The sequence below is a fragment of the Sinocyclocheilus grahami genome, unplaced genomic scaffold (genome assembly GCF_001515645.1).
Source record: "Sinocyclocheilus grahami isolate Dianchi unplaced genomic scaffold, SAMN03320097.WGS_v1.1 scaffold2691.1, whole genome shotgun sequence".
Classification (NCBI taxonomy): Eukaryota; Metazoa; Chordata; class Actinopteri; order Cypriniformes; family Cyprinidae; genus Sinocyclocheilus; species Sinocyclocheilus grahami.
Window position 1 is genome coordinate 2,022 of NW_015507869.1, and position 14,328 is coordinate 16,349.

The 14,328-nt window shown below is 35.8% G+C and overlaps 2 protein-coding genes across 3 annotated transcripts in view; one reads left to right on the top strand and one right to left on the bottom strand.

Annotated features, from left to right (window-relative positions):
- Positions 1 to 2,654: 2,654 nt before the first annotated feature.
- On the bottom strand, positions 2,655 to 9,088 carry LOC107575525 (uncharacterized). Of its 2 annotated transcripts, XM_016261888.1 has the most exons (8): positions 9,016 to 9,088; positions 7,968 to 8,024; positions 7,658 to 7,732; positions 7,239 to 7,282; positions 4,723 to 5,108; positions 4,073 to 4,204; positions 3,855 to 3,962; positions 2,655 to 3,694 (listed from the first exon to the last, which is right to left on the bottom strand). In XM_016261888.1, exons 3-8 carry the CDS (start codon positions 7,666 to 7,668, stop codon positions 3,644 to 3,646), a joined length of 732 nt encoding a protein of 243 aa, XP_016117374.1. In that variant the 5' UTR covers positions 7,669 to 7,732; positions 7,968 to 8,024; positions 9,016 to 9,088; the 3' UTR covers positions 2,655 to 3,643. The 2 variants fall into 2 exon arrangements, with proteins under 2 accessions (XP_016117374.1, XP_016117372.1); XM_016261886.1 differs by having other exon boundaries at positions 2,655 to 3,962.
- A 4,660-nt stretch (positions 9,089 to 13,748) lies between these two features.
- Positions 13,749 to 14,328, top strand: part of LOC107575524 (protein NLRC3-like) — a gene marked incomplete at its 3' end in the record, with an annotated part of 16,751 nt that continues 16,171 nt past the window's right edge. The window contains exon 1 of the mRNA XM_016261885.1: positions 13,749 to 13,841. Coding sequence (XP_016117371.1) covers positions 13,749 to 13,841 — 93 coding nt within the window. The remainder of the gene's footprint in view (positions 13,842 to 14,328) is intronic.

Here is a 14,328-nt window from a genome sequence, read left to right on the forward strand (position 1 = left end):
ATCATCTGCTGTGATGCAATTCCTTTACCAATCAGCGACTGGCTCTTTTACTTAGAAGGAATGATATATTCCTCCCTGATACATGTTGCAGTTTCTCCATTCAAGTAATAGGAGTGAACCATTTTTTATATCTATATTCTTTGTTTAAATGCAAAAAGTAATTTAAATGACCACATTGATTACTTACAGTATTTATTTTCTTTACTGAACTTTAAGTAACAGTTAACTTTATTTGTATCATTATTATCTTGCACCTAAGGCCACATTTGTTTTATTGTATTCCCCAGTGATTTGTATAACTTGTGTATTTTTTTCTCAAACAAATTATTACTTTGTCACTATAATGTAAGTGACAGTAGATAGTAGCTAGATAGCAAGATGGCGCCGCCGAGGGCCGCCTCAGTGCTTGGCTCTCCAGTGTTTGTACTGTTTTTGTTCGTTTTTCCTGTTTTTTGTTTCTCAAACACGATCAGTTTTACCAGGGATGAACTGCTGAACATTCGGCAGAACACACCAGAAAATCTTCAACCGGATTTCGATTATTCTGATGTTTTGCTGAACGTTGTAGTTGGCGGAGCAGCGGCGCTGATCAAGCGCTTCAGGAGGCGCAGACGGGGGAAGAGAGCCGGCGTGCTCGTGAAGCTCAGGCAGCACGAATTTCGAACGCCGTTGTCTAGAATCCATCTGGCGAACCTCCGCTCTCTACCCAACAAAACGGACGAACATCTTCTGCTCTCCAGGACAAGCAAGGATTTTTCAAACTCTGCTGCTCTGTGTTTCACCGAAACCTGGCTGAATGATGCCATTCCGGACAGCGCGCTACATCTGCCCGGCTTTCAGTTTCACCGAAACCTGGCTGAATGATGCCATTCCGGACAGCGCGCTACATCTGCCGGGCTTTCAGCTGTTTAGAGCAGACCGCGATGCAGAATCAACGGGGAAATCACGCAGTGGCGGGACATGCTTTTACATTTATTTAGTCATTTATTTAGTCATTTAACAGACACTTTTATCCAAAGCGACTTACAAATGAGGACAACAGAAGCAATCAGTTGCAGTATTAAAACAACTAAAAACAGATCCAAAACTAAAAGCTAAAACTTTATAAATATTACCTATACACATTTTAAAAATAAAGAAATTAAATAAAAATGACAAATCCATACAACAATATTTCAAAACGTAACATTTAAATGAAAAACAAAAAATAAAGCTAAAAACAATTCAAAATATTAAAGAACAAAAGGTATAAGAGTATAATAATGATTCTAACATAACACTAAATTTAAATAAAATTTAAATTAATAGAAAAAAACAATTAAAAATGCTAATCCAAACACCAAAAAAACAACGTACATGTTGTTTGTACATTTGTACACATACATACATACATACATACATACATACACATATTTTGCTTTGTTATTTGTAATAAAGATGTATTCACCTGACTCAGCTTTCTGGTACAAGTGAATCAGTACTCACTTGCTCTGGCAATCAATTTATAATGATTTACAAAGGTATTGCGGTTATTTCCTTACATTACTACAGGAGTGTACAATACTGATCCTAGAGGGCCATTGTCCTTCAGAGTTTAGCTCTAACCCTAATCAAACACAGCTGAACCAGCTCAACAAGGTCTTCAGGATCACTAGATACTTCCAGCGTGGTGTATTGTAGCAGGTTGGAGCATCTCATGCTTCTTCTCGTTTGTGCTGATCAATGTTCAGACTATTGAGGGGCCACTGGATAGATTCATACATCAATGAAAGGTGGTGTACAGATGTAACAGCGTTAAAGGGACGACTTTTAAACACTGCATTTGTAATTTAAGTAACTTAATTTTATTCACATTAGTAACTGTAATCAAATTACATAAATTTAAAATGTAACGCATTACATTACTGCGTTACCAGGAAAAGTAATTAGAATACAGTAACGTGTTACTGTTACGTTAACCTTTAACCCTTTGATCCTTTGATTAGTTAATACAAACTAACTATGAAAAATACTATAAAGCATTTAATAATCTTAATCAATGTTCAATTCAACACTTACTAATACAATGTTAAAATCATCAGTTAATAGTATTTAATGGACCTAACATGAGTTAACAATGAACAGTTGTATTTTTAATTAACATTAACAAAAAGATGAATACTGTAATAAATAGTTATTCTCAGTTTATTGTTAGTTAAGTTAGTTAATGCATTAACTAATGGGACCTAATTGAATTGTTGCTCTTTTGTTTTCATTATTTACTGTTTGAAGGGAATGTTTTTTACTTGTCTTTTTTCTCAGTTCTCTTTGTAAACTATCTTTCTTCTTCACAGCCATTTTGAGACATTCGTTCTCAATAAAAAGGTTCGTCTGAACAGCAGCAAGCTGAATTTCTCAGTTAAAAAAAAACTGTTGTACTGTTGCTGTGTTGGTAGACATAACGTATTGTGTTCTTTCCAATAGGCTACTTTACTTAAGTAACTAGGTAACAATATTAATTTTCTGTATGTTTTACAATGAATGTAAACTGCATCATGTTTTACAGTTAAACTGGACACAGTTTAAGTTTATTACAACAAAACTAATTACATTGTGAGGTAACATCAAATTACATCTCTTCATTCCAGGTGGTGAGTTAAAAAAAAGATCTGCACACAGTTTAACTACATTATTGTACATGTAGATATAGACAGTAGAAAAGAAAAATACAGAGGTAGGCACTGTGATCTACACAAACCATTTTCTGAAACATTCATTTATGGGTTCTACAAATTCACAAATATACAGAATCCCCACTAGCAGCAAAATATTGACTGGCCATTCTTTGCAAGGACAACAACCGTATTTTTCTTTTTTATGTAGCTGCATTAATGTGGTTTGTAGAATATTTTGTATCACTTTAAAAATACAGATGACACTTAATTGCACTTGAGAGAATATGAGATAACTGTGAAACATTTCAATCTGATTCCTGCACATGCATACCACTGAAATGTCCTAAAAGTTCCAAGATGAATATAACATCTTTTAGTTTTTAGTGTAATTTATAAAATACATAATACAACTATTATGAAATGTACTATTTTAAATTCCAATTAACTGGTTCACTGACCCATCCTTCCTTTTCTCCTGACTCTCTTTCTTCCTTAATGAATTCTGAAATACATTGTTTATTGTTAAAGTGACTGGATCAGTTTGCCAATAAAAATATACATTATATTAATCTTATGTGTTACATGTCTTGTTTTATGCAAATTCAGTGTGCCAATGGAAATGCACTGTTGGTTAATGAGACCACCTCAAGGCTGTGGAATTCACATAAAAGAATGTAAAAATTTTGATTCAAAATATTAAATACCAGGTCGAAATATATCACATTTACAATATACACAATTGTATTTAATTTACCCAAGTTCAGTATGACATGCCTCTTTTTTATCATCACATGCATTTTTTTTATGAAAGAATAAAGAATAAAGCTGATTAGGTTTAAACGTCCCACTTTAAGAGCATTCACAGGCAAGGAGCACAAAGTTGAGGAGGAATGTCAGAGAATGTCATTGCTTGTTGGATAATGTGGATTTGCTGTATGTAACCTTGTCAGTCACCAGGAAATCTACAGCACCTGATGAAGCCACTCTGATCAAATCTCCTCAGCTAACTGAAGAAGTATGTACTGTTTTTCACTTATAATCTTGAGAAGACACGGAGAAATATTTTCTAGTTAAATGTTGAGCAGAAGAGCAGAAGAGCAGATGATCAAGATGAATTTGAACAGGATTCATGTCATTTTACACAATAAGCCCATGGCTTGATAGGCAAAAAGCCCTGTAATGACATTGATTGTACCAAACCTTTTCTCTGTTTTCCACCTTGCAACTGCATATTGATGCATTTTCTTGAAATCTTTGTTTTGTGCTTGACGTGAACTCCTCTGAAACCACTTGTTTTTGTTTATGAACCTGTTTTCCAAAAAAGAAGGGGTGGTTGCACTTTATTATCGTTATTATTATTATTATACCATTTAAATCTATGCAATAAATACATGTAAAAGAACGATTTGTAATCTTACGTCACGGCTCTGTGCGATTTCATTCATAGTGTTCAGCAAATCAAGCTCCAGAGATTCTCTGTACTCTATGTGCAATTTCTTCATTTCTTTGACATCTTCGCTTTCCATCATTTCAAGATATTCTTCCTCAGTCTGTGCAACAAACACAAGAATATGCATAAGCATTGAATATAATCAACAGTATGTATAAACATACATTTTGCAAATCCCTAGATAATCACTATATCTAACCATCATAAGATATCTGGAATCTAGTATTCAGAATGTTCAGAGTTATGGTTTAATCTTCTTAATTAGCTACTTATTATATTTTATTGATTGGCTGAGTGGCATTTCAATACAGTGCTGCGACTTTTCACTGATTGTGTCACTACACTTATCATTATTTTGATCTTTTTTATCAATCGTTCACCTGATTCAAAACAGATTCGACTGATTCAAAAATATGAATTCATTATTGAGCGTTGTCCGGTATCTTGCTTTGGCTTTGTTTGAAACTACTGTCGTTGGCAGAATAAAACCGGGAAAGTAATGGCCAACATTGTGTCTAAATTGTAAACCACTCAATATAAAAATCTTGTTCAGTGAAATGTTAGTATGCATGTAGGAATAAAAAAATAAATGTATAATGTATGTTTTTGTGACCTCACCGGCTCTTCAAAACACTCTCCAAGCTTGAAGGTCTCTATTCCAGGGAAAGCCATTTCGCACTGGAACAGGTCCCTCAAATTCCTGGCTACGAGGTGCAAAAGCTCATCCTCACAGGCAAAGACCCTTCCATCTTCACCCAACAAAAGCACCAACTGCAGACCGAATGCATCACATGGGAAGTCATCAATGGCACCAATTACCTCCATTTCCATCCTTTCTGGCAGGTAATAATCTTTCCAGGCTTCAAGCTGTTCTTCATCCCCTTCGTACACAGTTTCTTCCAGCCCACAAATTCTCAGAGTACAACTTCTTGGTTTAACAAGAGGAATTGTCGAGTTGCAGTGATGCTTGACGAAATTTGCTATTCCACAGAGGTCCACAGCATCTAAAGCACAATCACTATTAGTAGTAGTAGTAGTAGTAACTAATAGATTTGAATAGAAATAAAGAAATATAATATGCAGGCAGATACATTTATATAGTTTTATATAGTACACAATGGTAAATGTATTTATTTTTGTACTTTTGTACAGACAAAAAATGTTAATTACACATACATTGCATCAATGTACTGTCTGTATCAATTAATTTTGTATTATTTAAAGTTTTTTTAAGTGTCCAGGAATAAGAGGTATGGATGAATCCTATTATCCTTAATCTAATAAATGAAAAAATTCACTTCAGCATTCCGGTAAACAAATGGATAGTGGGGAAATGGTGTGCCAGATGAAATGAAGCTAATAAAACATCTCACACTAGTTGTGTTGATTGTGATTCCTGAATTTGCCATGTCCCACAAAAACACTCCGTACTCTTGCTCCATCGGTGATCCATTTTCTCATCCTTGCTGCATGGAATCAATGTCTTGTATCAGTGATCATGCAACATGCTTCTTCACCACTATATACCCAATCTGAGCAATATCAGAATGTGTGTCAGTGATCCTCACAAATTGTGAAGATTTCAATTCTCAATCAATTCTCTGCATTCCATTAGTTGAAGAAGTGTTGAAGGACAGTGTCACTAAAATGGAGACCAGGAAACTGTACGATGAAGAATCAGCCAGTGAATAAGTCCAGAATTCATCTGCAAGCTGCATTCATGACATTGTGCAATTTTTCATAAGTATTTTCCTTACTGCAGGCATGAACGATGACAGATCCTATGCTTGCTCTTAGTGCTGGGCGGTATACCGGTTCATACTGAATACCGGTGTTTATTTTTGTTATAATATGAATTTTTAAAATACCGCAATGTATGTCGCTTAAACAACATTCGGAACGTGACACTGTTTGAAAGAAGTCACTTTTCACTGTTGCACTGTGGCGAGGGAACAGCTGTATGTGTTACTAAGCGTGAAAGTTCAGAAACTGAAGCTGTAGAACTAATAGAACGTGATGACGCAGAAGAACTCATCCACAATATCCACACTGACCTCCACAAATATCCAGCGCCCGCTGCCATCAGCTCCCGCGTCTCACACACATGAGCGAGACTTTAGCACTAGATTTAGCAACTTTCAGACCCTTTTAGCGGCTTTTTCCCATGAACGATGACAGATCCTATGTTTGCTCTTGACTAGAGATGTCCAATGTGAGATTAATTTGTTCTTTTTATTTGTATATTAATAATTGATTGAACCAATTCACACTGTAGAGCAAATTTGAGGGACTATGGAGGAAATTACTATCATTTATTAAAACCAAATGTGGTACATATTAAACACAACTGAGCCTTTGTAATCAGAACAAAAGTATTATTTGCATATATAAGACAACTGAAACATAATGCTTTGTGTGTTTTTGATGTCAGTCCTTTATATTAAGTGTACTTAGGGTCACCTGTCTTCCATTGTCCCTGGAGTCATTTGATTCCACAAAAAGTTCCATGGTAGCTTTATGGATTTTTTGTTGTTGTTGGAGAAACTCACATTAGTCCAAGTGATTATCCCGGTGGGATGCATCTTCTCGACTCTGCCCAAGTTTGCTGCAATCTCAGGTTCTTCCAAATGTAAGAGGCATGTTTTGGAATCGCTCGCACTTTACAGTAATGCTCTGCAGAGATGTTGTGCAAATGTCACAGATCTTAATACCGTTCAAGATCTGCTTTCAGTATTTGCACATGTGCTCTACACAGTCCCATTACCACAAAATAGGAGTCTCCAAAACATGACAACATTGTACTCGATCAGCGGACCATTCTTTCTTTTACGCAGCTTGTCTGTCAGTGAACAGCAGACAATCCATTACAGCTTCAGACGTTGAAGCTTGCAATCACAGTCATCCTTTTGTTACAGGCAGCCATCTTAAAAGCTTTAATGTCATTTCATTTTCTTCATTAGACTAGATTAATTTAATTGGCTAATTTTCTTTCTTAAGACTGTGTTTGGGGACTTATTTGAATGAGAATTCAGCTCAGATTTTCAAAGACAAATGATGCTGGTAAGACAGAGGGCATGTAACAATATAACCAAGCTGATTCTTTTTCAAAACATTTTGAACTTGTCCTTTCTTACCTTCAGTGAATGACAGAAATTCCTCCTTGATTTTTTCTGGGGATCTAAAGGGTGGAATGACATTTTTAACAGTCATATTTGAATATAGTATTACTATGATGTTCAGAAGTATACAATGTTGCTTTATTTGTTTTCTTTTATTATCTTTGTTAAAGTTGGTTTACAGAGTATAATTGCCACAGGTTGTGGCCATATTGTGAAAATACAGTTTAACTAGGAGGAATAAAAAGAGGGCAACATATAAGAAAATGTAAATTAAGCACACTGATAGCTAAATAAAATAAAATAAAATAAAATGAACATTTATTTCGGAAGTCATGCATCCATTCTTTTGTTTATTTAGAAGTCTCCATACACCAATTCCCTTGTTCCCACCCTGTTTTTCAGAATGAACACTGATGGCACAATCCTTTACTTACTTGGTTGTCATGGTTCAAATTGTGTTTTCAAGACTGAAGACTTCTTAACGTTGCACTCTATGTTCTTGTCCCAGACTACAATAATAATTGTAGACGTAAAAATGGTCAGCAACACATTCTGATACAATCGATTAATCTCATTCTGTGCCTATTGCCATACGTTTCCATTGTTCTTCCTTCATTTTCCAACTACATATACAATATGTTTATATAGCAACAATCCGAAATGACATATCCTACATCAAAATAAATCCCTAGAATTGACTGGATGGTAAATTATTTGAAATACACATACAAACATACACATTACCTGTCAGAGAAGTTGAGAATGTGTGCAGTGGATGGGCACAGTGGACTGAACACAGTCCTGCAATAACAAAATACATTAGGGAAACTGGGGGGGAAATATACTGTACTGTATATGCTTGTTTTACATAAGACATTTTGATAGTCCTTCTTTTGGATGGACTGGCAACACATTCTGATAACAAAACATCTCATTGTGAAGTTGTGTAGTGCAGTGCAGTGAATCAGCATATAATATAAATGCAGTTACTGTACTTGTTCAAAACAGGTTTCCCAACTCATGTGCATATACATCATATACATATGAAACTAAAATAAAAAACTACAACTACTTGAGTAACTAAATGTCCACCTCGGCTATTTAATCTAAGATCGTTCAAAACCGGTTCTGCCTGACAGACTGATCACAAGAAACAACGAGAACACTGTTTTTCTTTTTCTTTCTCTTTCTTTTCTTTTTTTCATTCAAATACAAAGTTACCTAACATTTTAATTAATATCTGATTTTTTAATTTTTTTTATAAATTTCTGGTTTTAATACAGTAATAACCTACATAGACTACTTTTAAGTAAAGACACAGACACAGACAACAAAATACATAACGTTTGTTTTTAAGTATCCCAAAATATGCTTTATGTGTAAACATTAATAAATAAATCAATCAATAAAATAACTGGTTGTGTTTAAGACAAAAATAATACTTAATATGAGTCAATATGACTTAATAGGTTACACCAACAATTTTTACATATGTTTAAGGGTTGGACCAGGAAGAAATGTTGCTCAAAAAACAAAACAACAAACTACACAATATACACTCCTTCTTACATTTTAGATATCTGTAATCTCACCAACGACTTCAATTTTCAATTGAATCCAACAAATAAGCTAATTTTCTTCTTAAAGTAAAAATGAGTATGGCTGTGGTGTATTTTTTATTTTTTTTGTTAGGTCTTCTATAAAGTAAAGGAATAAAGATCTACTAAAAAAAATAAAAAATAAAAAACAATGAGAGAGAGAGAGAGAAAAACAAAAAACTAAAAAAACTTACCCAGCTTCTCTCACCAGATAATTGTTGGTGGTTAGATGTACACTGAAACCTATGGGTAGTTACAAGGGGAAAGTACCTCATAGGTGGGGCTGTTCTCCAACCTGTTTTCATGAAGGTGGAGCTCCTGAAAGGTGAGGTGCGCATGTGTTGGTATTTTTCCATCCAGGAACACATACACAATTATATTGAAATCACCTGTTGCTTAAGTTGCCTATATGAACAGAGCAGAAAGAAAATGTCCTGCATTAATAGCTATACTGCTTAGCTAACATATCTTACTCGACATTCAACATTTTCCAACCAAAAGTCAGTATGTTCGAAGACACCAAATGAAAATGAATAACTGGATTTTATTTGATGGTTTGATAATAACACATTTCAAGAATACTCTGAAATAAATAGCAAAACATATAGGAACCCAGAGACTGAATAATTCAGCTTTTTAATAATAGGTTTAATAATTGAGCTGTTTGTTTGTTTACGTTTTTATTTTTGTCTAGTCAAGTTTATTCTTTTTTCATAAAGGAAAGAGTAGGGGTAGATGTCATATGAGGAAGTTGTCACATGACAATAAGGCTTTTTTTTTGTAATTGGCGTAAATTGTTGGGCTTGTCACGTTATTGATTTTCTTCAATTACAACATTTGTTGTCCAAAATTTTTGTTTTAGTGGGTGGTCCAGATTATCTTAAAGCTGTTGACTCACAGCGACAGGGACATTTCATCTCTTTTTCTCATTTTTTCAATAAAGGCATTTGGATGAATTAAACAGAATACTCTATATTGTTTGCAGTAACATTTTATTTTCACAATTACACAAGACGTTTTAGAATATTACTAACCATTTCCAATTATATGGAAAATACCATTTATGTACAGTTTTCGAGCTGAAATGAAAGGCAATGACATTCATGCACTTTAACCAGAAACTCAAGTTGTGGCTTGTACTGTAAAACATTTGCAAGACAAACTATGAATAATCTATGGTAATCATGCTCTGTCATCAAGTGCACAATGCACACCCTGTACCAAACCGGTTTGAAAGCTGATGAATATAAGGTTACACAATGTGTTCATCGTCACGCAATCAATAAAGTGGAAATTCTGACAGAAACCTATACACCAATGAAACTGAATCTCAACACAAAGTGCTAAAAAACATGATCAACAATGACAGATTTGAGTGGTTTTTCAATGAAGTATGGTGAAAACCCTTTTTGCTCTCATTTGGACCTTTATTTTTAAGTGTGTGGGTCAAACCATAGAAGATCATCTTTATTTATATTGCTGAGAGAATGTATGGAAGCAAGCTTCCCTCGTAAACGTTCTCTAGTATGGTCTTTTAACATATTCATTTTGTCAGTTGTATAATTCCTGATTTCTATATTCTCTCGCATGAAGTGATCATTGAACAGGAGTTTGCTCAAGCACTCTGTCTCTGCACAATTGCCATAAGGATAAGGTTTTTGTTCTGTACCTTCTGGCAGATTGAAAAGACGCACACAGTTCATACATGGTTGTCTTTCCTTGTAAGTGTTGTTTTCCCAATCCCTGATGTATGCCTGGCATTGCATAGACTTATGAAACTGTAAACTGTCACCCTCTGTTTGATGTTCAAAAGACATTACTGCATATGACACATACTCATGCCACGTATTTATACATGAGGAATATATCATAGTACTTTTGGCCTTTTCTGTCCTACAACCCAGAGAAGCACCAAAATATTCTTGTGATGTGTACAGGCTATTGGAGCAAACACAAATGACGGTGGATTCCAGTGTGTAGTAGCACTGGTTTTTGTTTGCTGGTCTGTGCAGAGGATAAGGAAATTTCAGCTTTTTCATTAGACTGCAAAGCTCCTTCATGATGTTCTCTTTTGTGCCAAATGTAAGCTGCATCTAAAACAGTCAAATGTACATTTTTGAGGCATTAATAAATATACAACAAGTCACAACTATTCAAATAAATACATAACCTAATATGATTCTTACTTTGTCTAACAATATTGAGAAAGGTGTCCGTTTTGGCAAATGACTCTTGTATTTCCTAAACGGTTCTGGAAATTCCTGTCTTACAGTCTCAGCAATCTGTGCAGATAAAATGTCTTCAGGAGAGACACAGTCCTCATGAATGATCCCTAAAAAGAAGATGCTGTGGAGAATCTTAAAAAAAGTTTAACAAATTTAATAGACTAGATTATTATCATCGTCATCATCATGTTTTTAGTGTAGGCTATAGGCTATGCAACATATCAGAGCGATTACTATGAGGTAAATAGTCAATCTTTCATTAATTTGTATGTGTGTGTGTACATACCTCATTAACATATGTTCTAAGTTTATTCTGCTCTTTTTTAAATTCTTCCATTACATGACAAATTAACTGGAACCCACAGGTTTTCAAGTTCTCCTTGTTAAACTCACGGATCTTCCCCAACCCAAGAGGCATTTGTCTGGTTGAGGAAATTATTTAGTAACCATACGGACACAGACTTTCTTATATGTAAATTAAATGTAATTAGATTTGCATGCATGGATTTCGTTTTTAAAGCCTAATGAATAAAACACGGCTAGAAGGGGGAAAACAAGTACTTACCTTTTTTTCCTATCCACAGCCATCTTAGTTCAGAAATGACTAACACGAGGAAGGAAGGAAGTTTTAGTTCAGTCACATTGTGGCATCTCCACCCTCCTTGATTCCTGCACATTCACTGATACGAACGCGAGAAATAACAACTGTGAGAGAAAAAAATCGCGACTATATAATTTTTTTTCTCTCGAGTTGCGTGCTTTTTGAACGTTGCAGCTACTGTAATGTAGTGTTTCGTTTAAACACACTAGATACATACATTGTAACATCTGAGGGCCACGTTTTAACATGATCATTTGACAGCTTAAAATGTTATTTTATCTAATAAAAAATATACAAGACAAACTAAAATATTTTGTCAATAAAATAAAGTCGTTAACTTATTAAATTACGTTTTTTTAGGAATTCAAAATAATCTCATTTTGGGGTTTGACATTGCTGAACACATTGCAATCATGTTTAGGATGGCCCTGATCGCAACACACAGCTATACAGTATAGTTCAAAACAATGTGGGCAAAAAGAAACACATTTAGACATTCAGAAAACACAGAGAGGAACGCAACACTCCCCTCCCTCCACGCACAGCTCTCACAGAACAGGAGATGCCAATGTTTTACATTTCTTGAAATAATCTTTTCTGAATACTAAACATTGACTGACAGTCTTTATTCACCTGTTTCTCGTAATTTCTCATTAAAACTCATAAAAGTATATGAGGTAGTTCGACTCGGGAGTGAGAATTCACGGGAACGGGACGACGCAATTCCGGTAATTCTGCAAACAGCAGCTTACTTGATAACATCAGTCAGCTCGCCTTGGCTACTGCAATTTTCCTCACTTTATTTACAAAAAGACGAAATATGAAATCAAACACCACTGTCTACTTTCGTTTTCATTTGAACATATTAATAGAATAAAGACCAAAGATTACCTGTTAGATTTACCCAAAACGAATGATATCTTATGTTTAGAAAGAGACATCAGAGCCAGCGGCAAATGTCAGAAGGACTAGCCGAGGTGAGGCTGCTCTTGTCGGGAAACATGAGCACTGAGCGCCCGCTGATCGTGTGGAGCTCACATCTCATCTCCGAAATCGGCGAAACACATTTTCAAATAGGCGCTGTCTTTATAAATAAACCGCAGATTTGAGTTTTAAACAACTACATTCTTGCCTGAAATACTTTTAAAACTAGAGTTCATGACACAATAACAGTAATATTTTGAAAAGTATAGGAATAAATGGTAGTTGAAATACAATGCTGCGTGAACTCAACAAATCAGCATGTTTAGCGCCCAAGTCCCGCCCCCGAAAGTTCCGGACCTTTGAAAAAGTACTACCTTGCAGGAGCTGTGCTCCAAAGTTAAGTGCACACACTTCGAAGGGCACACCTCCGAAGTGCACGAAGGGCCCTCCCAAGTGCATGAAGGACGCTCAGCCTTTGCAGGATTGACTAATTGCGACAACAGAGGTTCCCGATTAGCGCTCTAGCAACGGTGCCAGAGGAGAGCTGAGGAGAGGACAATCAATATATGAAGTAGGCAACTTTAAATTTAATAACCTTGAACATATTCAGAAGTAAAATGCAACATACACATTAGCGCAGCAGTAATATTAATGCAAAACCATCCTAACAAATAATTTTTTTCCAGAACAATACTGTATACCTTTACTTTTACTCTCAATACCTTAAGTATATTAGATTATGCAAGATAATACTTTTACTTAAAGGATAGTTCAGCCAAAAATATAAATTCTGTAATCATTTACTCACCCTCAAGCTGCTCCAGGTTTGGAATTTTCATTTTTGGGTGAACTATCTCTTTAGCTAAGGTTTTAAATATGACTAGTAGTTTTTCCATGTAGTTTACTAAAGTATCTCAATATTTCTTCTACTAATTACTTTGTCATAGCTCTAAACGGTTTCAGTTTTTCTTCTTTCCCTAAATCAGACCAGACCCCTGTACTGCAGGATAAAGCTGAATGTGGCAGCGCTTGACAGGTTTTTAATGATATTCGGCTGAGCAGGGAGGCCCTGACAGTGATGCTGGATCTTCTGAGAAGTGCCACAATCCAGACCCTGGTGTTTCTCTTCTGTCTGGCCAGTGGTACATCATACAGAGTGGTCTCCAGAGTGTTTGACATGCCTCGTCACTGCATTGTCCTCAGAGTCGCTGAGGAGGTACTGGCCATTCACCAAGAGATTCACCTCCTGAAGACCCCAGAACACATGGAGGCAGGACTCTACTGACCTCCAGACCTCCAGACCTCTGGAAACTTCATGTCTGGTCCCTGGAAAAAACGGGACGCGGAGGTTCTAGGTGACCTACCCCAAGAGGTAGTTGACACCATCACTTCAGTGAGAGCACCGTCTACAAGACACACTTACGCTTTGAAGTGGAACCTGTTCGTTGAGTGGTGTTCTTCTCACCGATAAGACCCCCGAAGATGCCAGATCAGAGTCGTGCGGTCCTTTTTGCAGAAAGGGTTGGAGCGAAGGCTGTCTCCCTCCTGTGTTCTCACCTCAAATGGGTAGAAGCACTGAGTGGCCCCGGCTTCGGGTCGGCTTGCTAAAACCGCTCCAGAGAGTCAAGGCAAGTCAAGTCAAGTCAAGTCACCTTTATTTATATAGCGCTTTTAACAATACAGATTGTGACAAAGCAACTGAACAGCATTAATTAGGAAAATAGTGTCAATAATGCAAAATGACAATAGTAAACACT